The following is a 21,406-nucleotide window of genomic DNA, read 5'->3' as shown; positions in this document are numbered from 1 at the left end:
TGTTTTTAAGCTTGATTCGAATTTAGTATTAATTATCATAATTTGTCACTAGATGAGTAGTTTGTCATGTCTAAGAGGGGAAAGGCCAAAAATGTTGGTTTTGGAACTGGAATAAAGCTATGCTATCTTCTGTACTATGTGGTTGATTGGTTAACCGTGGGTTGAGGCTTTACCATGGTTGACCATTACCAACCATCGTTGTGCCTCAACATGAGTCCATTTTGCCTAGGTCTAGGTAGTTTTTTTTTTTTTTGTGGCTAGTCCAATTGATCTGGGCTTGGAAACGTTTAAGGTGGTCGACCTCTTAATCTTACTTAGCTAGGCCCGGTTCAGGTTGTCTATGGAACTAATATTGTTGGCTGAGCCCTCTAGGCCGTCCATGGGCCCATTATTGGGCTCGTCCTTCAATGTACATATCGTAAAGATTTATTTTGACGAGAATCTTGCCTCCTTTAGACCTTTGTTCTTCAGTGCTGTTTGGTTTGGTATATTAAATGACTTAATATGATTTAATGATTTAATTTAGTTATTAAGTAAATTAAATATATTTAATAAAATAAATTAATATTATAACTTAAAAGTTAAAACTAATTTTAAGTATGAAGTCAAAATAATTAATTTAATATTAATTTCAAATTTTTTTAGCTCATTAACCCATATTTAGTGAAAATATACTTTACAACCACTACTTTAAACCCACAATTCATTTTTTATAATAAATATTTTTGTAGTTATCTCATATTTTTATAATACTTTACAACAAATTTTAGACCCACCGATATTTTGTATCAAACTATTCACCGATATATCTGTAAAATCGAAATACCGATATATCCGTGATCATCGATATTTTCATCCTTGATGATGACCACTCTTGTAAACTACAATTTTCCAACTAGAAGCTCTCTAATAGACAACAAGTAAAAGCAAGAATTGAAGAAGAGGATTGAGAAGAGTCTCAATTGGAAGACTTTAAGTTGCAATTACTGAAGAATTGAACATAAACAGGTTATAGGGAATAAAGCTATTAGGAGTATAAGTTGAAAATGCAGATAATTTCTCTGGTTTAAAGGTTTACAAGTCATGGAGATGCTCCAAAAAGAAGAAAGAAAAAGGCGATAATAAAGATAGATGGAAGGAAATGCTACACATTTCGAGACCTTTCTCTTCAAGAAGCCTTCAGGTTATCCAAGCCTTTACTAGCCTGTGTCAAGAAAGCAAATAAAGTGGGCCAAAAATAACAAGGTCACACGATCATTAACAAATCCACTGAAGTAAAAATGAAAATATTACTTTCCTCCCCGACTCAACACCACTAAGCCCTTTTCCAAGTACCACTTGCATAGCCATCTATTTTCTATCCCTTTATTTCAAACCCACTCAGTATTCACAGCTTCGCACTTTCCTACATTACTTTTAAGGGAGGAGACATTCTTCATTTTCACAAACAGGAGAGGTAACTTCAACAATTCACGAACCCGTTTGGTAATGATTATAGGAAGCGTTTTTAATATTTTTAATACTTGAAAATTTTAATCATTCAAGTGTTAGAAATGCTAAAAGTGTTTTCTAGAATCACTCCCAAACGCACTCTTACTCTTTTCAATGGAATGTAGGGTTGTGTATTTCAGTTGGGAATGAAAAAAACTATAAAATGGTGAAACATAGCTTACTCTGGCCATAATCTCTTAATATAACATTTCTATGCTACTAAATATTTTCCCTTCCAGTTCATTATTTCTTAAGATTTTATACTGGTTGTTAACAAAATGTTTGTTTTAAAAATAGCCAAAATCACACATTTAACCAGGCATTTATATTTTGGAGCAAGTTAATCATCCCCACCACAGCACAGGACATCTTACCAAAAACTTGTGGTTCTCTTCCAGAAATGGAGAGAAGCTTGTGCAAAAAGCCTCCATGTCAACATTGACATCACCTGTACCCGATATCACGTCCATGAACTTCTTCCTATCTGGAGCAAGCTTCATAGCAAGCTGTTATACCAGTATATAACAAGCCAAGAAAGTCCAGATGTTAAAATTGGCTAATTCAAGGGATACAAGAATTATTTTAACTGTAAAACAGAGAATTGAAGGGCTGCTGCTCCAAGTACTTAAAATTATGTCCTATCATATTGCTTTTAGAAATAAAAGTTGACATACTGATAGTTTATGCATTTCCTATAGTCCAAAAGGAGAAAATAGAAAATAAAAAGAAAAATGCTATCAGTTTTCAGAAGCATACATTCATGGTAAAAAAGGATTGCAAAGACATGGTGACATATCAAGTTTTATGACAGCATATCAGACCCCATTGGTTAAGGACATATATGCATCAAGGGAAGACAATGGAGAGTGAGACTAAGGAAGATAATTTCAAAAGGAATTTTAATAAGAAGACCAAGTTCAAGATATGTTCATTCAGAGAAGTTTAGACTTCATCATGACAGGTATTAGAATAACTTCTCATGAAGCAAGGTAATTAATTTCAATTCTATCAAAGAATTCAGAATTTGATTGAGTAGACATAAGAGACATTACACTGAAACTTGAACTGGCAAGCCAGCCATGCCATTGTTTCAGGGTCTTGCCATAGGAATCAGTGCAGACTTGCGACATTGTCCAATCTGGATGCTGGAGCAGGTTGTGAAACAGCTCAACCAAAAAATCCATTGCTCTGCACATCATACAATTTAATGTGTTTTTAATTAAAAACAAATGATATATCAGTGCTTAAGATGTGTCATCCATCAATGACCTAGTCTCAGAGCTCATCTGAAATATTAAAATTTCCTCTCCAGTCAACCTACCAGAGCACACAGGAAAAGGGAGAGACACATCAAAGCCCTTTTTCATATGTACACATCCAGCAGCCCAATGTTTATTCTCATATCCTTTGGCATTTGAATTCATCATAAAATTTGAAATTCATACTTTAATAACTTCATGGAGATTCTCAGAGTAATTTCAAGTCCATTTTTATTTTGTTCAAAACAAATCAAATAAAAATATTCTCATTTCACTTCTTCAATAAATTTTCTAAACAAACGAAACAGTAAAGAAAAACATTTCCAATTTCTAAAATGCAAGGTTCACAAAGAAAGGGCAAGCACATAGCAATGATAGTGGATACCTTGTCAACCACAGAAGGCCATTGGTACAACTGGATGATCCTTTTGCAGTCTTAGCTGCAACCTCTACTTCTACCATACTGTACAAGAGGTTGAATTCGGTTGGATTGGAAGAATATTTATCTTCCAACCTCTGCAAGTGAAACAAAAGGACTACATCAGCATCCAGATGTTAATAAAATTTGTTTAACCAGATAGGTGCATACATGCATATTAGCAGTCAAATTTCAAAGTTAGGCAAGCCACAATGAATGAAGATTATATCCAAATTGAGTAGCATGAATTCCTGGCAGGATAGAATGCTTATGTTATATCTCAGTGTTTTAACCATACTGTCAATTAGAGCTAAAACAAATTCATAACTTTCCTAATTTTTTATTTCCTTTTTATTTTTTAACATGTGTAAGTAAACTTTCCTATTAAGAGTTATCTAATATGGAAATTAAGTTATATTAAGCTGAGGAAAACTCTGTTTCTTAGCATTGTTTGGGGAAGTTATGAAAATGCTCCCTTCTATGCTTCTTTACCCAGGGAATTAGTGAGCCTTTCCCCACAAGCATTGCATGAAATTCATGGGTGACATCAAAATTGGGCTTCTTTGCTTGGGAATTGGTCTGGAGAAGGGTGTTGACACTTGATCTGCTAAGGAGGGGTTGGAGTATACCGAATAGATGCTGCATGTGTAAAGGGGAAGAAGAGTTGGTTGATCATATGCTCCTGCATTACTCCATAATGAGAATCTTGCAGCGGCTGTTTTTTCTCCTATTTGGAGTGACTTGCACTCCTCTGTAAGAGGAACTCTTCTGAGCTAGCATGGTTTGTTTATAGGGAAAAAAAGGAAGAAAGCACAGAGAGCAGCCCTTTTGTGTCTTTTTTGGATACTATGAATGGAAAAAAACAGAAGAGCTTTCGAAGATGCAGAACAGTTGAAACAAGCAATCAAATTCTCCTTCAAGCGTGTTTTTTGGGATTGGATTGGAGTGTACATAAGTGATACTTCTATGTCCATGATAAGATTTGTTGATTGGTTTCAATTTTTGTTAGCTTATTCACTTTTTTTATTTGCTTTGTTGGGTGTTTTGTATGCATTACGTGTACTTTGGTGTGCCATTTTCAGACATTTTTAATATATTTTCTCTTTTTGCCCACAAAAAAAAGTGAGAAAGACTCTTTTTGGTTCATAATGGTGAATAATTTAATTTTACTAATAGATTTTTAACATATTTTTTTTCTCGAATACACTTTTCTTGCTTATTCAATTTCAATGGTTATATAATGTTATCAATTAAAACTTTATTCCAATCGTTTGTGGTTGGTAGCATAGTTTAATTTTCAGACATTTGCTTCTGTCATCCTTCTTGAAAGGTATATTGGCATATTGCCTTGAAAAGGAATTGATTTAAATACAATGACAAAAGATCTCTTCCAACTTGCCAAAAGTAATTTGATCATCAACTGAAGATCCAATGAGCTTGAGAAAATGTTGTCCTTTAGTTCCTTCAAGTTTCTTGTTCTGAGCATTGTGCCATATCACATTGCAACCTTATGGCAAGTATGATATGAGCATTTCCCATCACCAACCCTGGTCAATTATCAATGTAACTAGTTGAGCATGGAACCACAAGGCAACCACTTATTGCTATGCTTGATATGTAAGGGGATTCAGCTAAATTGCAACTTGTAAGACAATCAAGACTTCCTAACAAGTTTTTCTTACCCTTTTTTTTTTCAATAATATAAATATGGGCAACATTCTATTACAACCATCGTTGGTGCTCACAAGCTCTACCATTCCCATTTAGCATGACATTGTACAAAAACATGTTTTAATACGACTCGATAACCTTAAATCCAACAAGATGGAGCCAACTAAAAGGCATGTTATTCTACCAGAGCTAAAAGGATTACCTCAAACAAGTGATTATACATGGAAGAATGAGAAAAGATATCTTACCGAGATATTACCACCAATATCAGATTTTACAAGTGCCATAGCAGCTCCAAACTTATCTGCCATAAAAATATAATTGAAAAATCAACCCATTAAGACGCTAGGACTCAAATAAGAACTCAAATTGTATATAGAGCACAGGTAGAAATGAACATAATGAATATGTCTACAACCACATCAAAAACTAATTGCACAACATAACATTATACTACAAAGAATTGGGAATGCACATCTCACCGATAAGGATGAATCTCCAAGATCTACTCAAAAAAGGAATTAAAGGAAACAAAAAATTACTAAATTACTCTATCAAGAGTATTTAGATAATTTTTCAGTTTTTAGGTTCTCTAATTTCATAATTAATAGTTAGTAGTTAATAATTAAGTTTTATTTAGAGATTGGGAGGTTTTAGAATTCTCTCTCAGACCTGTTTCTAAACTTTCTATTTTCTAAATTAACCTCTTTTCTTAAAAGTTTCTTTTCAAGTATTTAGAATCTAATAGTCTTCTTTCCTAAAAACTCTTATTACAAAAAGTTTTTCTACCTATAAACAGAATGTCTGTATTTTTTTCCTTAATTTTTCTACAAGATTTAATAGTTTTAGGACAAGAACAAGAACACTATTAAATTATTACATGGGTTACATTTACTTTTTCATAGTTTATTTAGGTTTTAGGGTTTCTAAAACCTATAAACATGGTCTAGAGTTGCAATATTAATCATGGACTAAGGAGGTCCCAAGGCACATTAATCTTTGCATTTCGAATCAGGATCTAGTGATACACAAAATACCCTTTTTTTTTTTTTATAACCATGGATGTCCGAGTCAGATTACATGTACCTTGACTAATCCCACAGGGCCCTGAAGTTAACGACCGGGTAAACCTCCAGTGGCCTTGGGGGGACTCGAACTGGTGACCATTGGGGAGCAAACCCAAGGCCGGATCAACTGAGCTACCCAAGGATCTAGTGATACACGAAATACCCTAATTTAAAATCTCTATTTATATAGACTAAAAAATTAATCGTGACAAAAGCATGCCTCTAGAGTGATCAATAACAATATTAAGAATTTAAAAAAAAATTATTTAATCATCCCTTACTAATTCTTTTCATTTTCAAGAAATAAAAAAAATGAAAATAATAAAAAGGAATTTTTTTTTATATAATGAATTTGTTTAAAATAAGTATTTTGAAAATTTTAAAATATATTTTCAACTATTAAAAATTACAACCATTTTAAAATCATGAATCATCTTTAAAAGAAAAACATTATCTTTCTTATCAATTGTATTCAAAATGAAACAATTATAAAAAATATATATAATTTTTATTAGTTTTATTTTTATTTGAACAAGCATATTTAAAAAATTAATATGCTTTTTATACCTTTATTCATTAGTTACCAATTTTTCTATCAATATCCATTTCCTCTTTATTTCATACAAACCTAAATATCCATTATCCACTTCATATAATCCCAATTTTCATCAAATTCTCATTATCTATTTAAACAAAAATACCCATCCAATACTCATTATCCATTTAAACACAAATACCTATTATCCATAATCCAAATTCCTGTAGAACACTCATTACCATTCAAGCCCAAATACCCTAACAAATGCCCATTCCAATCCCTAACACAAATACTTATTTCATCTTTCAATCAAAGACTCTCCATTTCTTCTTTAAGGTTTGTGCTCTATATTAAAGACGAGTTGGCCATATATGAAAATGCAAAAGCTCAAGTCCGAACTAAAGGATGAAGTTGCAATCAAGGGTGGTCCCAAACTTACTCCCCTCCCAATCTTCTATCATTTTCAAGGCTTTTGATCTACTCCACTTCTCATGGTTTTTCATTCCAACATCATTGTGTTCTTCGTCACCCAAATAGCTTAATCTTGACATGGTCTAAAAATTGTGTTAGAGTCATCACGTAGATTGCATTAAGGCTAGTGATTCATCTCTAAACCAATGGAGCCATTTCACAAATCAAAAAAATATGGAACTTGGTTATCAGTCTAGTACTAGGAGTGGTTGAGGTAGATACGACTTTACTAATTCGTATTGGTCTTGGGCAAGATTTTGAAAAAACTTGTATCATTAATCATCAATCATTTGTTAATCTCGTTTTATATCAATTAGCCTTATGTATAAGTAAGTTCAAAATCTTAACAAAGACCGATATGCAAGGTATATTGCTAGATATGCACAAAAATCCCATCATTTTTTTGCCTATAAAAAAAAATAATATAAGTTTTTACATGCCTTGTAATTTTCAATGGCGAGACTCCTAAATGGCCTTAGTGAAACTTTAAGGTTTTCTATATTTCTTCTCTACCTCCCTTTTCTAATATTTTTTTTTTTTTCTCATTGCTACAATTTTATTCTTGTTCCTCTCCTTAAATCCCATAAGATTGAAGTCCTACTCCACCTATGGTAGACAACCATCCTAGGGTTGTGCTACATCACTTACATGGTGAAGTTAAAGAAGTATAAACTTTGATGCCATGAGAATAATAATAATAATAATAATAAAGAAAGAAAGAAAAGAATTCAGCAACATTCAGACATCTAGGAGAGAAATGGATCCAATAACAGGCATCAGAAGGGGAGATTCCGTTTTGTTAATATTTGAACAAAGCCTGCATTAAGCTTTTAAGAAATAATAAAGTTACCATATTTGCATCTAGCATCATCTAATATGTACAGTATCGCATCCCACAAACAGGTTCATCATCGAACATTCAAAACAGAAGCCCAACAATTTACACTCTTGAGACAGAGAGCTCTACTTTTAATACGGATGCTTTCCAATATGAGGTATAAGATGAGAAAGAGAATCACTGGTCATGTCAAAAACTGGGTGGAAGCATTTCAGATGTAATCCAACTAGACTCTTTTCTAAATGTTAGTTGTCTAAAATGTGTAACCACATAATGCCACCTAGAGCTTTCTAATATGTGGCACTAATTCATCTTAGTAAAAGGGGAAGCAATTCTTTATCTAGAAAAAAAGAACTAAATGGAGGCTTAACCCAAAGTCATTTGTCAGATAATTTAAACAAAGCTAAGAGTGCAGGAGTAGTTACTTGAAAGATTGAGATGCCATGGCACATTTCAGGTTGTCACATTAGCATAAATATCATCATGTGAGCATTTTTTCAGCAGCTTTTTGTATTTGACTATAGCAATGATTCATGTTGATACAGGAAATCAGAGTTCTCATAGCAACCATAGTTTCCCTCTCACCCAAATGACAATAAAACGAAAAGTCTAATCTTTGATGTTCCTAGTGTTTTAATAAATTTAAGTCCATGTGTGAAGCCATGGATTTAAAAACCCTTTTCAATTTAATATTGACAAGCAGGTTGGTTGTTTGGGCAATGGAATGAGGAAAGGTGCATAAAATGCAAAGACTGAACTTGCAACAGCTGAGTGAAGACTTGCTCTCAAATCCCTAAACAAATTCTATAGAAATGGATTTTTAAGAAATATAAAAAAGAAATAAGATGCACCACAAGGTAAGAAACATCCAAGGATGGATTCACATCCTTAGCAACAATAAGAATGAAAAATTACTGGAAATTTTTTTATTCAAGATGCAATTCACCACAAAAAAACAAAAAACAAACAGAACTAAGCAAGAAAGAAAAAATACTAAGAAAACACACCTATAACAGGTAATATGAGTTTGCACACATCCAAGAAAGGCTTAGTCAGTATCTCCCCTGTTTCAGACTTGACATGTTTCATTCCTTCCAGTGAAGGGGTAAACACAGATCCCTCCATTATATGCTTTACTACACGAACAGGAAAACACAATTAGTGAGGTGAAACAACATTTGGGGTTACAGAGTTTTCAATGCACTATCCTTGAGGTGAAATGGTGAACCAAGAGCTTTAACAAAATTATAATAGTTGTGAATAATAACAAATAACAATATTATTTAAGCTTAGACCTCAGCTTAGATTATTGGACAAATCAGCCCTGTTAAATTCAAAACCAATTCCACATTGATTTGTAATGAAAGATACTACCTATAAGAATTTCTTTCATCTTGAGGAAAATTTTTCATTAACTCATATATATATATATATATATATATATATATATATATATATATATATATATATATATATATATCTTTTCTTGTAAAACAAATAGAGTGATTATCTATATCTATATCTATATCATATATGAAAGTATGAAGAGCTTGTAGATTTTTGTCTTCCCAATGTACCACTGTTACATCACTTATCTTCCCTCATATTTCACATTTTTATTGTTTGATTATAACAATCATCAATAAATTAACCTTAAAGATCATATAAAGTAATTATTTTATTGTTTATTAGTCATAACTAACAAAATTAAATTCATTTTATTTATTTTCACTTTAAATTTCTTTTTTTTATTATTTATTTTATGTTTCCATGGTAAAACTAGTGATAGTTTGTTCAAGCCAAATCTTTTTTATATATAATTCTACAAGATAATGTCACAAGATAACTAATTTTATAAAGATTCTAGCTTGAGCTGTAGTCCAGAATGAAATCCTAGAATTCAAATTTTCAACAATAGCATTGCATGTTAAAAGCATTCAAAGAGAAATCCTAGCCCTCTATTTGATTTCCAAGAAAATAGAGCAATAAAAGAAAACAACTTATTTCTCATCATTTGCTTCCAAAAAAGAAAAAGGCCCCCTCAGCCCCGTGAATTTGAAGCAAAGTGGCATGTTTCTGTGTTCCCAAAATCATCCTCGGCGAAAATCTTATGATTCAAATCATTGATAGTGAAAATTTTACAATTCAAAATTTTAATTAATTTTTTCATATTTTCCCTGTATCTAAACTAGATCTATTTTTTGTTATACAAGAAAACATTCCAAAATAGAAAAGACAGTTAATCTAACAAAAATGTTAATCTGAGCTGTAATCCAAATTGAACTTATAAAGCACTCAGAGTGAAATCCGATCTTCCGTTTGGTTGCCAAGAAAATGAACAAGAATAAAAGAAAACCACATTTTGATTGATGTGCTTTATCTCTCACTTTCTTTGCTGCCAAAAATTAAAATTGAAAATATTAATTTTTTTTTTTTTTAAAATAAACTCAGATCAACTAAATGAGCTTTAGATAAAGTGCAATTTTCTGTATTCTCAAAGCCTAAATTGTGAAAATTCTAAGATTCAAAATTTTCTTTCATTTTCTCATCATTTCGAATTCGGTTGGATCTAACGTAGAATTCGAATGAGTAAATTCAGATAGACATTGGAGTGTACCTTGAACTCAGAGATCGAGCGAGAGACGCAGCCTTTGGAGAAGGGATAGTTGATTTGTTTTTGCGTATCGAAAGATCGAACGCTACCTTCAATACTCGAGATCCACCGAAAGGCAGCGTTTGGACTTTGGAGAAGAAATGATTCGATGCTTTTACGTAAACACAGGTTGGGCCATGTGAGTTCAGTCCATAATAATTGCTGAGTATGGGCCAGCCCAATATTTGAAATATTAGGCTGTAGCTACCGACTTCTAATAAATGTCTTGATAAAATTTTATGGCTGATTTAGATGGTATTTACGTACAATCTTAGCATTAAATTATAAGCATTGAAATTATATGTACCGAATTAACCGAAATGAAAAAATATTTAATATTATTTTAGGTTTAAATACTGAATTTAATTTAAATATTTAATTACATAACAACTCAAATCTGAAAAGATTCACTTTTACAAATTTTATATTTTATGAATTAAGTTGACTTTAAATTAAATTATACTTAAATTAATGACTTAAAATTTATTATTTAATTTTTAATTTAAACTTTAAGGTTATTTGATAAAATTAATTTAAATTTTATTTTAAATCATTAAATTGTCATTTTATTAGCACAAATTATCACTAAGGCAAAAGAAATCGAGTAACAATGAAATAACAAAAGAGATCATGAAGGTAATTAGAAGAAATAAAGATAAAAATGTAAAATGAAGATGAGAACTTAAGAATAAGTTAATTGTTTTTACTTATTGTTTAAAGTTGTTTTTTTTATTTTAAATCATATAATTAAATTATTTTACTAAATATGCTTAATTTACTTGATGACTTAAATTAAGTTATTAAAAAAATTACCAAATCTTTCTCCGATTACTTATGAAAATATTCAATCCATCATAATAACAATTAGAGAGGATATTTATGTCAGTTGTATCCTTGTCCTTTATATGAAAATCAGAGGTTAGGGGGTCATTCCCATGACTCGTACTCATGAGAATTTGACTGAATTTCGAAATCATTTCGAAATGACCCTCCAGCTTGGTGTAGTTGTCTTCAAATGGCCATAACTTCTTCATTTCAGCTCCGATTTGCAAACCGTTTGAAGCGTTGGACTCTTGACTTCCCAAGCTTCGAAACGATATATAGTATGTATATAATGGACTCCAGAAAGTGCTCCAAATTTGTCCTCAAAGTCAGAGTATATAATGTCATCAGATTTTTGAGTTCTAAATTTCCATGCAGCTCAATCTTGCTTTATGCCTCATTTCCCATGCTTTCTTGCCTTCTTTCTTACTCCATAATGCTCATTTATCATCCTCCAACCTCATGATATCATTTTTTTGCCTTTCCTTACGTTCAATGAGTCTTGACTCACTTATTTCCTCATTTAGCCCTTCTTGATCTTTCAAAATCTAAAGTCATTCAATTTGCACAATTTTCTTCCCTTGAACCTGAGATAAATCTCCAAAGTATAGATTAAACTCATGGCTAGGGCCTTAGCATTGATTTAGGTCAAGTTGGGTGATTTGAATGTCCTTTGGTGCACAAATCATATCGAATATGTGCCATTAGAGCACATATTTTGGCTCCAATCATCCCCCTCAACCTAAACTTTGCTAGTCCCTAGCAAATGAAAAGAATAAAGAAGAATGAAAAATATGTAATGAGATTCATGAAACCATATTAACTCAACATAACATGTTTCACACACAAGATACCCAAGTAGACAAATTTCCTAGAATTGAGCAAGATGATGCAAGATATGCAATTTCTTAGTTTTCCCACCTTATCTTCGTATACATAAATGTGCATCCATGTTTAGCATTCCTCTTAGTGTCTCTTGATTTTCCCTTGATTGGTTCTTTCCACCTAAACCTCATGTGCTTAATTTTGGTGTCCCCTCATAGTATTTTTCTTAAGACTTTTTCTTAAACTCAAATTTCTTCATTCTTTAAGTTAAAGAGGAGGAAAATTTATTTTGATTTTTCTTTCTTAGTTTAGGAAATCTCCTTCTATATGGCTTAATAGGGATCCACCGGCAACTCCCGAGTTTTCACCCAAGGTACCAGGTATTGAGGACCTTTATAGGCCACTTACCCCTCAGGTATCACCCTAGCTCAAGGTAGAACAAGGTCGAATTTCCCAAACATTTTTTTTTTTTTCATTTTTCATTTATCTTTTTTTTTTTTTTTTTTAAACTGAGTTTAGCTTATGTAACGAGCAAGATACCGATGACTCCTAACCAGTTGGTTTTGGGCACCAGGGCTTGAAGACACAAGGCCATTACCCCCTCAGATAATTGCTCAAGCTTAAATCAGTCATTTTCAAATTTATTATTATTTTTTTTTCCATTTCCTCATTTTATTGCTTAAGAACAATTCTTTTTAAGCTAAAGAAATTATCTTAATCAAGATACCATAAGGGTACACGTGCTTTGTGTGTGCTTTGAGTCTTAAATAGAAAATAACCATCAAAGAAAAATTGAAGGTATTCCAAGAATTCAACCTAACTATTTTTGCACTTAAAGGTATATAAAGATAAGGTAAGTGAACTAATACTCTTGCTCTAACTGCATTTTTTTTTCTCAAATTCTAAAGAAATAATACTACTTAAAGCATTCTCATGCCAAATAAACCATGAGTTACCAAGGCAAATCAAGAATCTCATTAGCTAACCAAAGATGACATGCAAACTTTTGAAAAAAATTAGGGCTAATAGGCTAATGAGCCTTTCCCCCTCAACCTAAATTACACATTGTCCCCAATGTGTAGAATAATGAGTCAAAAGAAAGGAAAAAGGAAGATATTACCTCAAGATTATCAAGTGAAAAGTTTGTTATGAGGACTTCATATAAACTGTAGGAGCTTTGTCACCTTGAACACATGTGAGGCTTACCTTTTCACTCCCTTGAAGTTCGCATTTACCTATATCACTCGGATGTTTGCAAGCTAAGTTGCTACAACTCATAGACTCATTAGTAAGTTAAAAACAACTAAAAATAAAAGTAAAAATAAAATAAAAAATGCTAACCATATTGCTAATGACTAATTGAAAATGCAAAACTAAATAAAGAAAAATAAATAAATAAAATAAAACAAAATAAAAGTTTTACCTACTGGATTTTCAGAAAATGCTTCAACCCTTTTGAACATCCCCATCAAGAAAATGGAGATTCTCCTCTTGTGTCTCAAATCTTTCAATGAAATGCTTTAGGCGCTGACCATTAACTTTGAATTCATTACCTGTCCTCGGATTTTGAATGGTCACGGTGCCATAAGGGAAGACTTCCTTTACCACATAAGGGCCATTCCACCTTGACTTAAGCTTTCCTGGAAAAATGTGAAGCTTGGAGTCGTACAACAACACATTTTCACCTTGCTTGAACTCCCTTCGTAAAATAAGCTTGTCATGGTAGAATTTGTGTTTTTCCCTTGCATTACGTAAGCATTCATAGCTCTCATTTCGATATGCCTCAAGTTCATTCAAATCATATTTCCTTTTAGCTCCAGCTTGATCCGAATCAAAGTTCATCTTCTTTACAGCCCAATATGCACGATGTTCGAGTTCTACAGGCAAATGACATGCTTTACCATAAACAATTCGGTACGGTGACATGCCAAGGACAGTCTTATAGGCTGTCCTATATGCCCAAAGTGCATCACTCAACTTGGTAGACCAATCTTTTCTTGTAGTATTGACTACTTTGGTGAGGATTCTCTTAATTTCCGATTTGCTAGTTCAGCTTGCCCATTCGTTTGAGGGTGATATGGGGTGGACACTTTATGCCTCACTCCATATTTCTGCAAAAGAGTGGAAAAGGGCTTGTTACAAAAGTGTGAACCTCCATCACTAATGATTGCTCTCGGAATGCCAAACCTAGAGAAAATATTCTCCTTTAAAAATTTGAGCACCACTTTGTGATCATTGCTCTTGCATGCCACCGCTTCTACCCATTTAGAGACATAATACACTCCCACCAAAATATAGAGATTGCCAAAAGAAGGAGGGAATGGTCCCATAAAGTCCAGGCCCCAACAATCAAAGACCTCAACAACACAAATATGATTTTGAGGCATTTGATACCTTGTGTTGATTTTCCCCAGTTGTTGACATTGTGGACAACTTTTGCAATGAGTGTTACAATCCTTGAACATAGTTGGCCAATAGAATCCACTCTGTAGAATTTTTGCTGAAGTCTTCCTTGAAGCAAAATGACCTCCACAAGCTCCTTCATGGCACATTCGCAATATGTCTTGTTGTTCATTCTCTGGAACACATCTCCGCATAATTTGATCTGGGCAAAATTTATACAAATATGGATCATCCCAAGCATAGTGTTTTGCCCGTGAAAGAAAATACTTCTTTGTTTCCATGTTCCATTCTGATGGAAGTTCTCCGGTTGCCAAGTAATTGACTATATTTGCGAACCAAGGCAACTTCTCCACTGCACAAAGTGCATCATCAGGAAACTCATCATTAATTTGTGCTTCCTCGAAATGTGACTCTACTTTAACTCGGGAAAGATGATCAGCAACCACATTCTCTACCCCTTGCTTGTCCTTGATTTGAATGTTAAATTCTTGAAGGAGAAGGATCCATCTGATAAGTCTTGCTTTGGCATCCTTTTTGTTGAGTAGATATTTCAAGGCCGAATGATCAGTAAAAATTACTATTGAAGTTCCCAAAAGGTAGTTCCTGAATTTATCAAGTGCGAACACCACTGCAAGGAGCTCCTTTTCAGTAGTTGTGTAGTTCTTCTGAGCATCATTGAGGGTTTTACTAGCATAGTACACCACATATGGTTTTCCATCCTCCCTTTGACCTAGTACGGCTCCCACTGCATAGTCACTAGCATCACACATCAACTCAAATGGGAGAGACCAATTTGGAGATCTCACAATTGGTGCAGTAGTAGAAGTGACTTTAGCCTCTCGAAAGCTTCTTGGCATGCTTTAGTCCATACGAATTCTGCATCCTTAAGTAGTAAACACAAAGAGGTTGAGCGATTTTTGAGAAGTCTTGTATGAACCTTCTATAAAAACCTGCATGTCCCAAAAATTGTCTCACCTCTTTAACAGTAGTAGGCGAAGGTAGCTTTGAGATGAGCTCAATTTTTGCTGGATCTACCTGAATGCCCTCTTTAGAGATGATATGACCAAGTACTACCCCTGAGGTTGCCATGAAGTGACACTTCTCCCAATTTAGGACCAAATCCTTCTCAATACACCTTTTAAAACTTTTTTCAAATTTAAGAGACAATCATCAAAGGTCTTCCCATAAACAGTCAGATCATCCATGAAAACTTCCATGATTCTTTCTATCATGTCACTGAAAATACTAAGCATACACCTTTGAAATGTGGCCGGTGCATTACAAAGACCAAAAGGCATGCGCCTATAGGCATAGGTACCAAATGGGCATGTGAATGTGGTTTTCTCCTGATCCTCCAATGCAATGGCAATTTGAAAATAGCCTGAATAGCCATCCAAGAAACAATAATAGTCATGACCAGCTACCCTCTCCAAAACCTGATCTAAGAAAGGTAATGGAAAATGATCTTTCTTGGTGACTGCATTCAACTTCCTAAAATCAATGCATACTCGCCAACCTGTAGTCAACCTTGTAGGAATGAGCTCTCCTTCATCATTCTTCATCACAGTTATCCCGCTTTTCTTAGGTACTACTTGAGTGGGGCTCACCCAACTACTGTCAGAGATAGGATAAATAATACCTGCATCTAAAAGCTTCAATACCTCATTTCTGACTACATCTTGCATAAGGGGATTTAGCCTTCTTTGTGGCTGCCTTACTGGTTTTGCATTCTCTTCCAAATAAATATGATGCGTGCAAATCAAGGGATTTATCCCTTTCAAATCTGAAATGGACCAACCAATCGCTCCTTTATTCTCTTTAAGCACCTTCAAAAGTTTAATTTCTTGCTCTTCAGTTAATGTAGCTGAAATTACCACAGGTTTTTCTTCATTTGCCTCTAAATAAGCATACTTTAAACCATGTGGTAGGGGCTTTAACTCTGGTTTGCTGATCTCCACTTCTTCCTTTTTGCTTTCTTCATCATGCTCAACACTGTTTAAAGATTGAATCGTATCTTTTTCTTTCCATTCTGTAGCAACTTGAACACATTCTTCCTTAACGATTGTAGAGAAAAATTCATCTATATTTTCTTCCATTAACTTTTCTGTGTGTTCTTGCACCAAGGCCTCTATAAGGCATGCTTCCTCATTTTCCACATCATCATGGTCCATTGGTTGCTTGCATAAATTGAAGACATTCATTTCCACTGTCATGTTCCCAAAAGATAATTGCATCAATCCATTTCGACAGTTAATGAGAGCATTGGCTGTAGCAAGGAAAGGTCTTCCAAGAATAATTGGAACAGAATTCATACCCTTTTTCAATGGTTCTGTATCTAACACCACAAAGTCCACTGGGTAGTAGAACTTTTCAACTTGCACCAAAACATCTTCGACTACTCCTCTGGGTACTTTAATCGAACGGTCTGCTAAAGAGAGTGTAATGGTAGTAGCCTTAAGCTCTCCCAATCCCAATTGCTTATAGATTGAATATGGAAGCAAATTCACACTAGCTCCCAAATCTAACAAAGCCTTTTCCACGAATGAATCTCCAATCTGAACTGAGATGGTAGGACAACCTGGATCTTTGTACTTTACCATTGCCTTATTCTCAATGATGGCACTGACTTGCTCAGTAAGGAATGCTTTCTTGCTTAATTTAATCCTTCTCTTCACAGTGCATAAGTCTTTGAGGAACTTTGCATAAGCAGGAACTTGCTTGATCATATCAAGGAGTGGAATGTTGATCTTCACTTGCTTCAAAACTTCCAAAATCTCTAAAGTCTTATCCCCCACTTTGTGTCTCTGCATAGCTGAAGGGAAAGGCAAATGATTGGAAACACTCATTTTATTTTTGCTCACAATGACTTCCTCGTTTTCAGACGCTTTCTCATTTCTAACATTTTTCTCCACAGTTGGTTCATCTCTAGCAGGAATATCTTCACTTACAGGTAACTTGGGCCCTTCATATTCTTTCCCATTTCTGAGTGTGATAACTGCATTGCAATCTTCCTTTTGCACTTTAGAAACTTCATTTACTCCTCTCGGATTTTTCTGTGGTTGAGCTGGGAATTTTCCTTTCTCTTGAGATAAACTTACAGCAAGTTGGCTCAAAGTGGTTCGAATATCCACTAGTTCTTGAGATGTTTGAGCATTTATCCTACTTTGATCTTCATTACGCTTGTCTTGCTTCTGTATAAACTCTCTCATCATGTCTTCCAGGCTTGAGTTAGATGATGAGGTTTGATGTTGCTGTTGAAAATTCTGAGATGGCATACCTTGTGGTTGAAAGCCTTGCTGCCCATTAGTCTGATTACCCTGAAATCGGTTTCCTTGCTGTTGAAACTGGCCATTGTTACCTCCCCTCCATGATAGATTTGGATGATTCCTCCAACCCGGATTATAAGTGTTGGAATATGGAGAGTTGCTAGAATATTGTTTGTATGTCCCTAAGGCATTGGCTTGCTCCGTAAACATATCTTGCACTGCGGGTAGAGTGGGACAAGATTGCACACCATGTTCCGTAGACTTACATATCAAGCACAGTTGAGTTACCCCCTCATTGACTATTTGTACCTCTTGAACTCCCTTGGATTCCAAATCATCCAACCTTCTCATAACGGTTGCTAACTTTGCTTGGACATCTAAACCCTCTGGTAAGGTATACACTCCACTAGCTCTTGCTCTGTTCATTGTTCTATCTCTAGATGGTTCCTTGACGATTGGTTCATCCCAACTTCTAGATACCTCAGCAACATAATCAAGGAATTGAAATGCTTCATCGGGGTTTTTATTCATGAAATCTCCTCCACACATAGTCTCGAGAAGTTGTTTCATTGGTGGTGCCATGCCTTCATAGAAATACGAAACTAGCATCCAATTGTCAAATCCGTGATGGGGGCATACTGCAACAATCTCCCTGAATCTTTCCCAACATGCAAAAAATTTCTCATCCTCCACAGCCTTGAAATTCGAGATCTCCTTTTTCAATGCACTGGTTCTATGTGTTGGAAAGAATTTCTGCAAAAACACTGATTGTAGATCACCCCAATTTCTGATACTATAGGGTCTAAGACTATTTAACCAAGTCTTAGCTTTATCCTTCAATGACAAGGGGAATAACTTCATGCGAAAGATCTCCAAATGAGTGTTGGCTTCTCGGAAAATTGAAACGATGTCCTCAAATTCCTTGATGTGAGAGTATGGATTTTCATTTTCTGTCCCCCTAAAAATGGGTAGTTGAGACACCACTTGAGGCCGAATGGTAACATGATCATGATTTTGAGGTAGCATAAAACATGATGGTGTGCTCAACCTAGGAGGATTTAGAAGCTCTCTCATAGTTCTTTGGCCCTGCACAGGTGGTCGTGGCCTGTTGTTATTACTGTTGAATTCTTCAGTGTCCTCCATATTTGGTCGAGATTCCTCAATCGTTCTTTGAAGTCTACCTGAAAGATCTCTTTCCCAACCAAGCATAAAATAGAAGAAAAATATGTATAAAGAAAAAAAAAATAAAAGAACTAAAACAAAGTAATTCACTATATCCTAGTTATGACGATTGCCAGTCCCCGGCAACGGCGCCAATTTCTTGACCGAAATTTCTCTATTGTACCAAAATACTTTGCCTTTTTACGTAGTAACTCTGGTCAAGAAAAACTAGAGAAAGAGTCACTACGGCTTTTGTAGTATTCCGGGTATCGTTCTCAAGGACTGGCTTATGAAAATTGTCAATACTAGAATAAATGAATTGTTTTTGTTTAAATCCTTAAGTGAAAAACAATATGTGAATAATGTGAAACCAAGTAAAAGAAATTCAATTAATAAGAGAAAATGAATATTGATTTTAAATTCAATTGATTCAAGTTTGGGGTTTTCCACAATCCAACCTAGGGTATAGAAATTATAGAAAACAAGGGTATTTTAAGTAATATGATCTTAGGTTTTTGGGATCCTTGGCCACTCGTGATCAAGTTGGGTTCTATAACTCAAAATTGCATCCGAAACCTAATTTTTCCTTTTTAAAACAGATTCCTAAAACCATCAAAATAATGAGATTGATTATCAATTTAAGATTTGACTTTTTAATCCTTCCTACTCCTTATAGCTTTGTTTAGGGGCAAATAACGGCTGGTAAGACGAGGAAAACAAATGATCAAGAATTACCAAGAATCACTAGTATCGAGTAATAACCTACCGTATTATTCCCTAAACGAACTCACAAGGATAGGATAAAAATAATAATAAATTGTCATCCAACCAATAATTAATCTCATTGTTATAGTAATTTACCCATTGTCCCTATAGATTTCCTAGCCCTTAGGTTTTCATGCTTCAAGCCCCAAGTTGGCTCTTAGCCTCTCATGGGGGTGATGTCACATTCACAATCCATAGTAGGGTAAAAATCCATAATTTGAATCAAAAGAAACTAAAAACAATATATTCAATAAAGAAGAAAAAGAAAACAAACCAAAGTTCTCGTCTTCTTCCACCTTCAATGTCAAACTCTCCAGAAAATATCCAAGATCCCTAAAACCTAGAATTGAGAGAGTTTATATAATATCCTTAATTACCTAACATGTGGCACACTCTCATTGGCCACTTATTACAAAATAAATTCCTAAAAATGATTAAAAAATAATAAAATGGTGATTCCTAGTCGTGTGGGGTCCACCTAAGGCGGATGGAGTGCTTTAGATGCAATTCCCGAGGTAGAGGAGGCGGAACATCAAAGTGGCAGTGGGTGAATTCGAAATTGGTGTCATTTCGAAGTGGATTTCGAATTCACAAGTTGAATTTCGAAATCATAAGTTGAATTTCGAAATCATTTCGAAATGACCCTCCAGCTTGGTGTAGTTGTCTTCAAATGGCCATAACTTCTTCATTTCAGCTCCGATTTGCAAACCGTTTGAAGCGTTGGACTCTTGACTTCCCAAGCTTCGAAACGATATATAGTATGTATATAATGGACTCCAGAAAGTGCTCCAAATTTGTCCTCAAAGTCAGAGTATATAATGTCATCAGATTTTTGAGTTCTAAATTTCCATGCAGCTCAATCTTGCTTTATGCCTCATTTCCCATGCTTTCTTGCCTTCTTTCTTACTCCATAATGCTCATTTATCATCCTCCAACCTCATGATATCATTTTTTTGCCTTTCCTTACGTTCAATGAGTCTTGACTCACTTATTTCCTCATTTAGCCCTTCTTGATCTTTCAAAATCTAAAGTCATTCAATTTGCACAATTTTCTTCCCTTGAACCTGAGATAAATCTCCAAAGTATAGATTAAACTCATGGCTAGGGCCTTAGCATTGATTTAGGTCAAGTTGGGTGATTTGAATGTCCTTTGGTGCACAAATCATATCGAATATGTGCCATTAGAGCACATATTTTGGCTCCAATCATTGACGCCACGAGAAATGGAACAAAAAGCTGTTAAATTAGTCTATTTCTTGTGTGTGTCAATTGAAGTATTTTGAAATTAATTAATTTTTTAGCAAGACAGACAAAATTTAAATCCATCATTTTTCTATAGTATAACTTAACTAAAGTTTCCTCAAAACACTCATTGGCCCAAAACATAAATGTAGGAAAAATCTTAAAAGAAAATTGTTTTTATATGCAAAAATGGTTTTTTATGTGTACAAAAATCTACTCACAATAACAAAGCAAGTAACAAATTATCATTTAATAACTTAATTTAAGTCATCAAGTAAATTAAGTATGTTTAGTAAAATAATTTAATTATATGATTTAAAATAAAAAATGAATTTAAGTAATAAATAAAAATAATTAACTTATTCTTAAGTTTTCATATTCCTTTTACCTTTTTACCCTATTTGCCTTAGTTTCCTTCATGATCCTCTTTGTTACTGCACAACCTCCACTATTACTTAACCTCATTTTCTTTATTTATAATTTATGAGAATAAATATGTCAATTTGATGATTTAAA

The 21,406-nt window shown here is 34.0% G+C and overlaps 2 protein-coding genes across 2 annotated transcripts; both read right to left on the bottom strand.

Annotated features, from left to right (window-relative positions):
• Window positions 1-946: 946 nt before the first annotated feature.
• On the bottom strand, window positions 947-10,488 carry LOC117914046 (glycolipid transfer protein 1-like). The gene is made up of 7 exons (XM_034829205.1): window positions 10,371-10,488; window positions 8,761-8,889; window positions 5,088-5,143; window positions 3,136-3,266; window positions 2,544-2,679; window positions 1,866-1,997; window positions 947-1,204 (listed from the first exon to the last, which is right to left on the bottom strand). The coding sequence occupies exons 2-7, from the start codon at window positions 8,876-8,878 to the stop codon at window positions 1,169-1,171; spliced, it is 609 nt and encodes a 202-aa protein (XP_034685096.1). The 5' UTR covers window positions 8,879-8,889; window positions 10,371-10,488; the 3' UTR covers window positions 947-1,168.
• A 3,011-nt stretch (window positions 10,489-13,499) lies between these two features.
• LOC117914549 lies at window positions 13,500-18,865 on the bottom strand. The gene is given in 5 exon segments (XM_034829902.1): window positions 13,500-14,092; window positions 14,095-15,279; window positions 15,282-15,353; window positions 15,356-15,491; window positions 15,965-18,865. Coding segments are annotated over 5 exon segments (4,887 nt in total).
• Window positions 18,866-21,406: the final 2,541 nt, after the last annotated feature.

This window comes from Vitis riparia, chromosome 5 (genome assembly GCF_004353265.1).
Source record: "Vitis riparia cultivar Riparia Gloire de Montpellier isolate 1030 chromosome 5, EGFV_Vit.rip_1.0, whole genome shotgun sequence".
NCBI lineage: Eukaryota > Viridiplantae > Streptophyta > Magnoliopsida > Vitales > Vitaceae > Vitis > Vitis riparia.
The sequence above is the reverse complement of the archived record's forward strand: the minus strand, read 5'-3'. Positions and strand labels throughout refer to the sequence as shown.

Bases quoted from the DNA above. Each gene is read 5' to 3' on its own strand.
- LOC117914046 (XM_034829205.1), bottom strand. From the start codon at position 8,878: ATGGAGGGATCTGTGTTTACCCCTTCACTGGAAGGAATGAAACATGTC. The intron at 5,144-8,760 runs GTGTGTTTTCTT...TTTTTATGGCAG, and splicing joins ACTCATATTACCTGTTATAG to ATAAGTTTGGAGCTGCTATG. The intron at 2,680-3,135 runs GTATCCACTATC...TATGATGTGCAG, and splicing joins GGCCTTCTGTGGTTGACAAG to AGCAATGGATTTTTTGGTTG.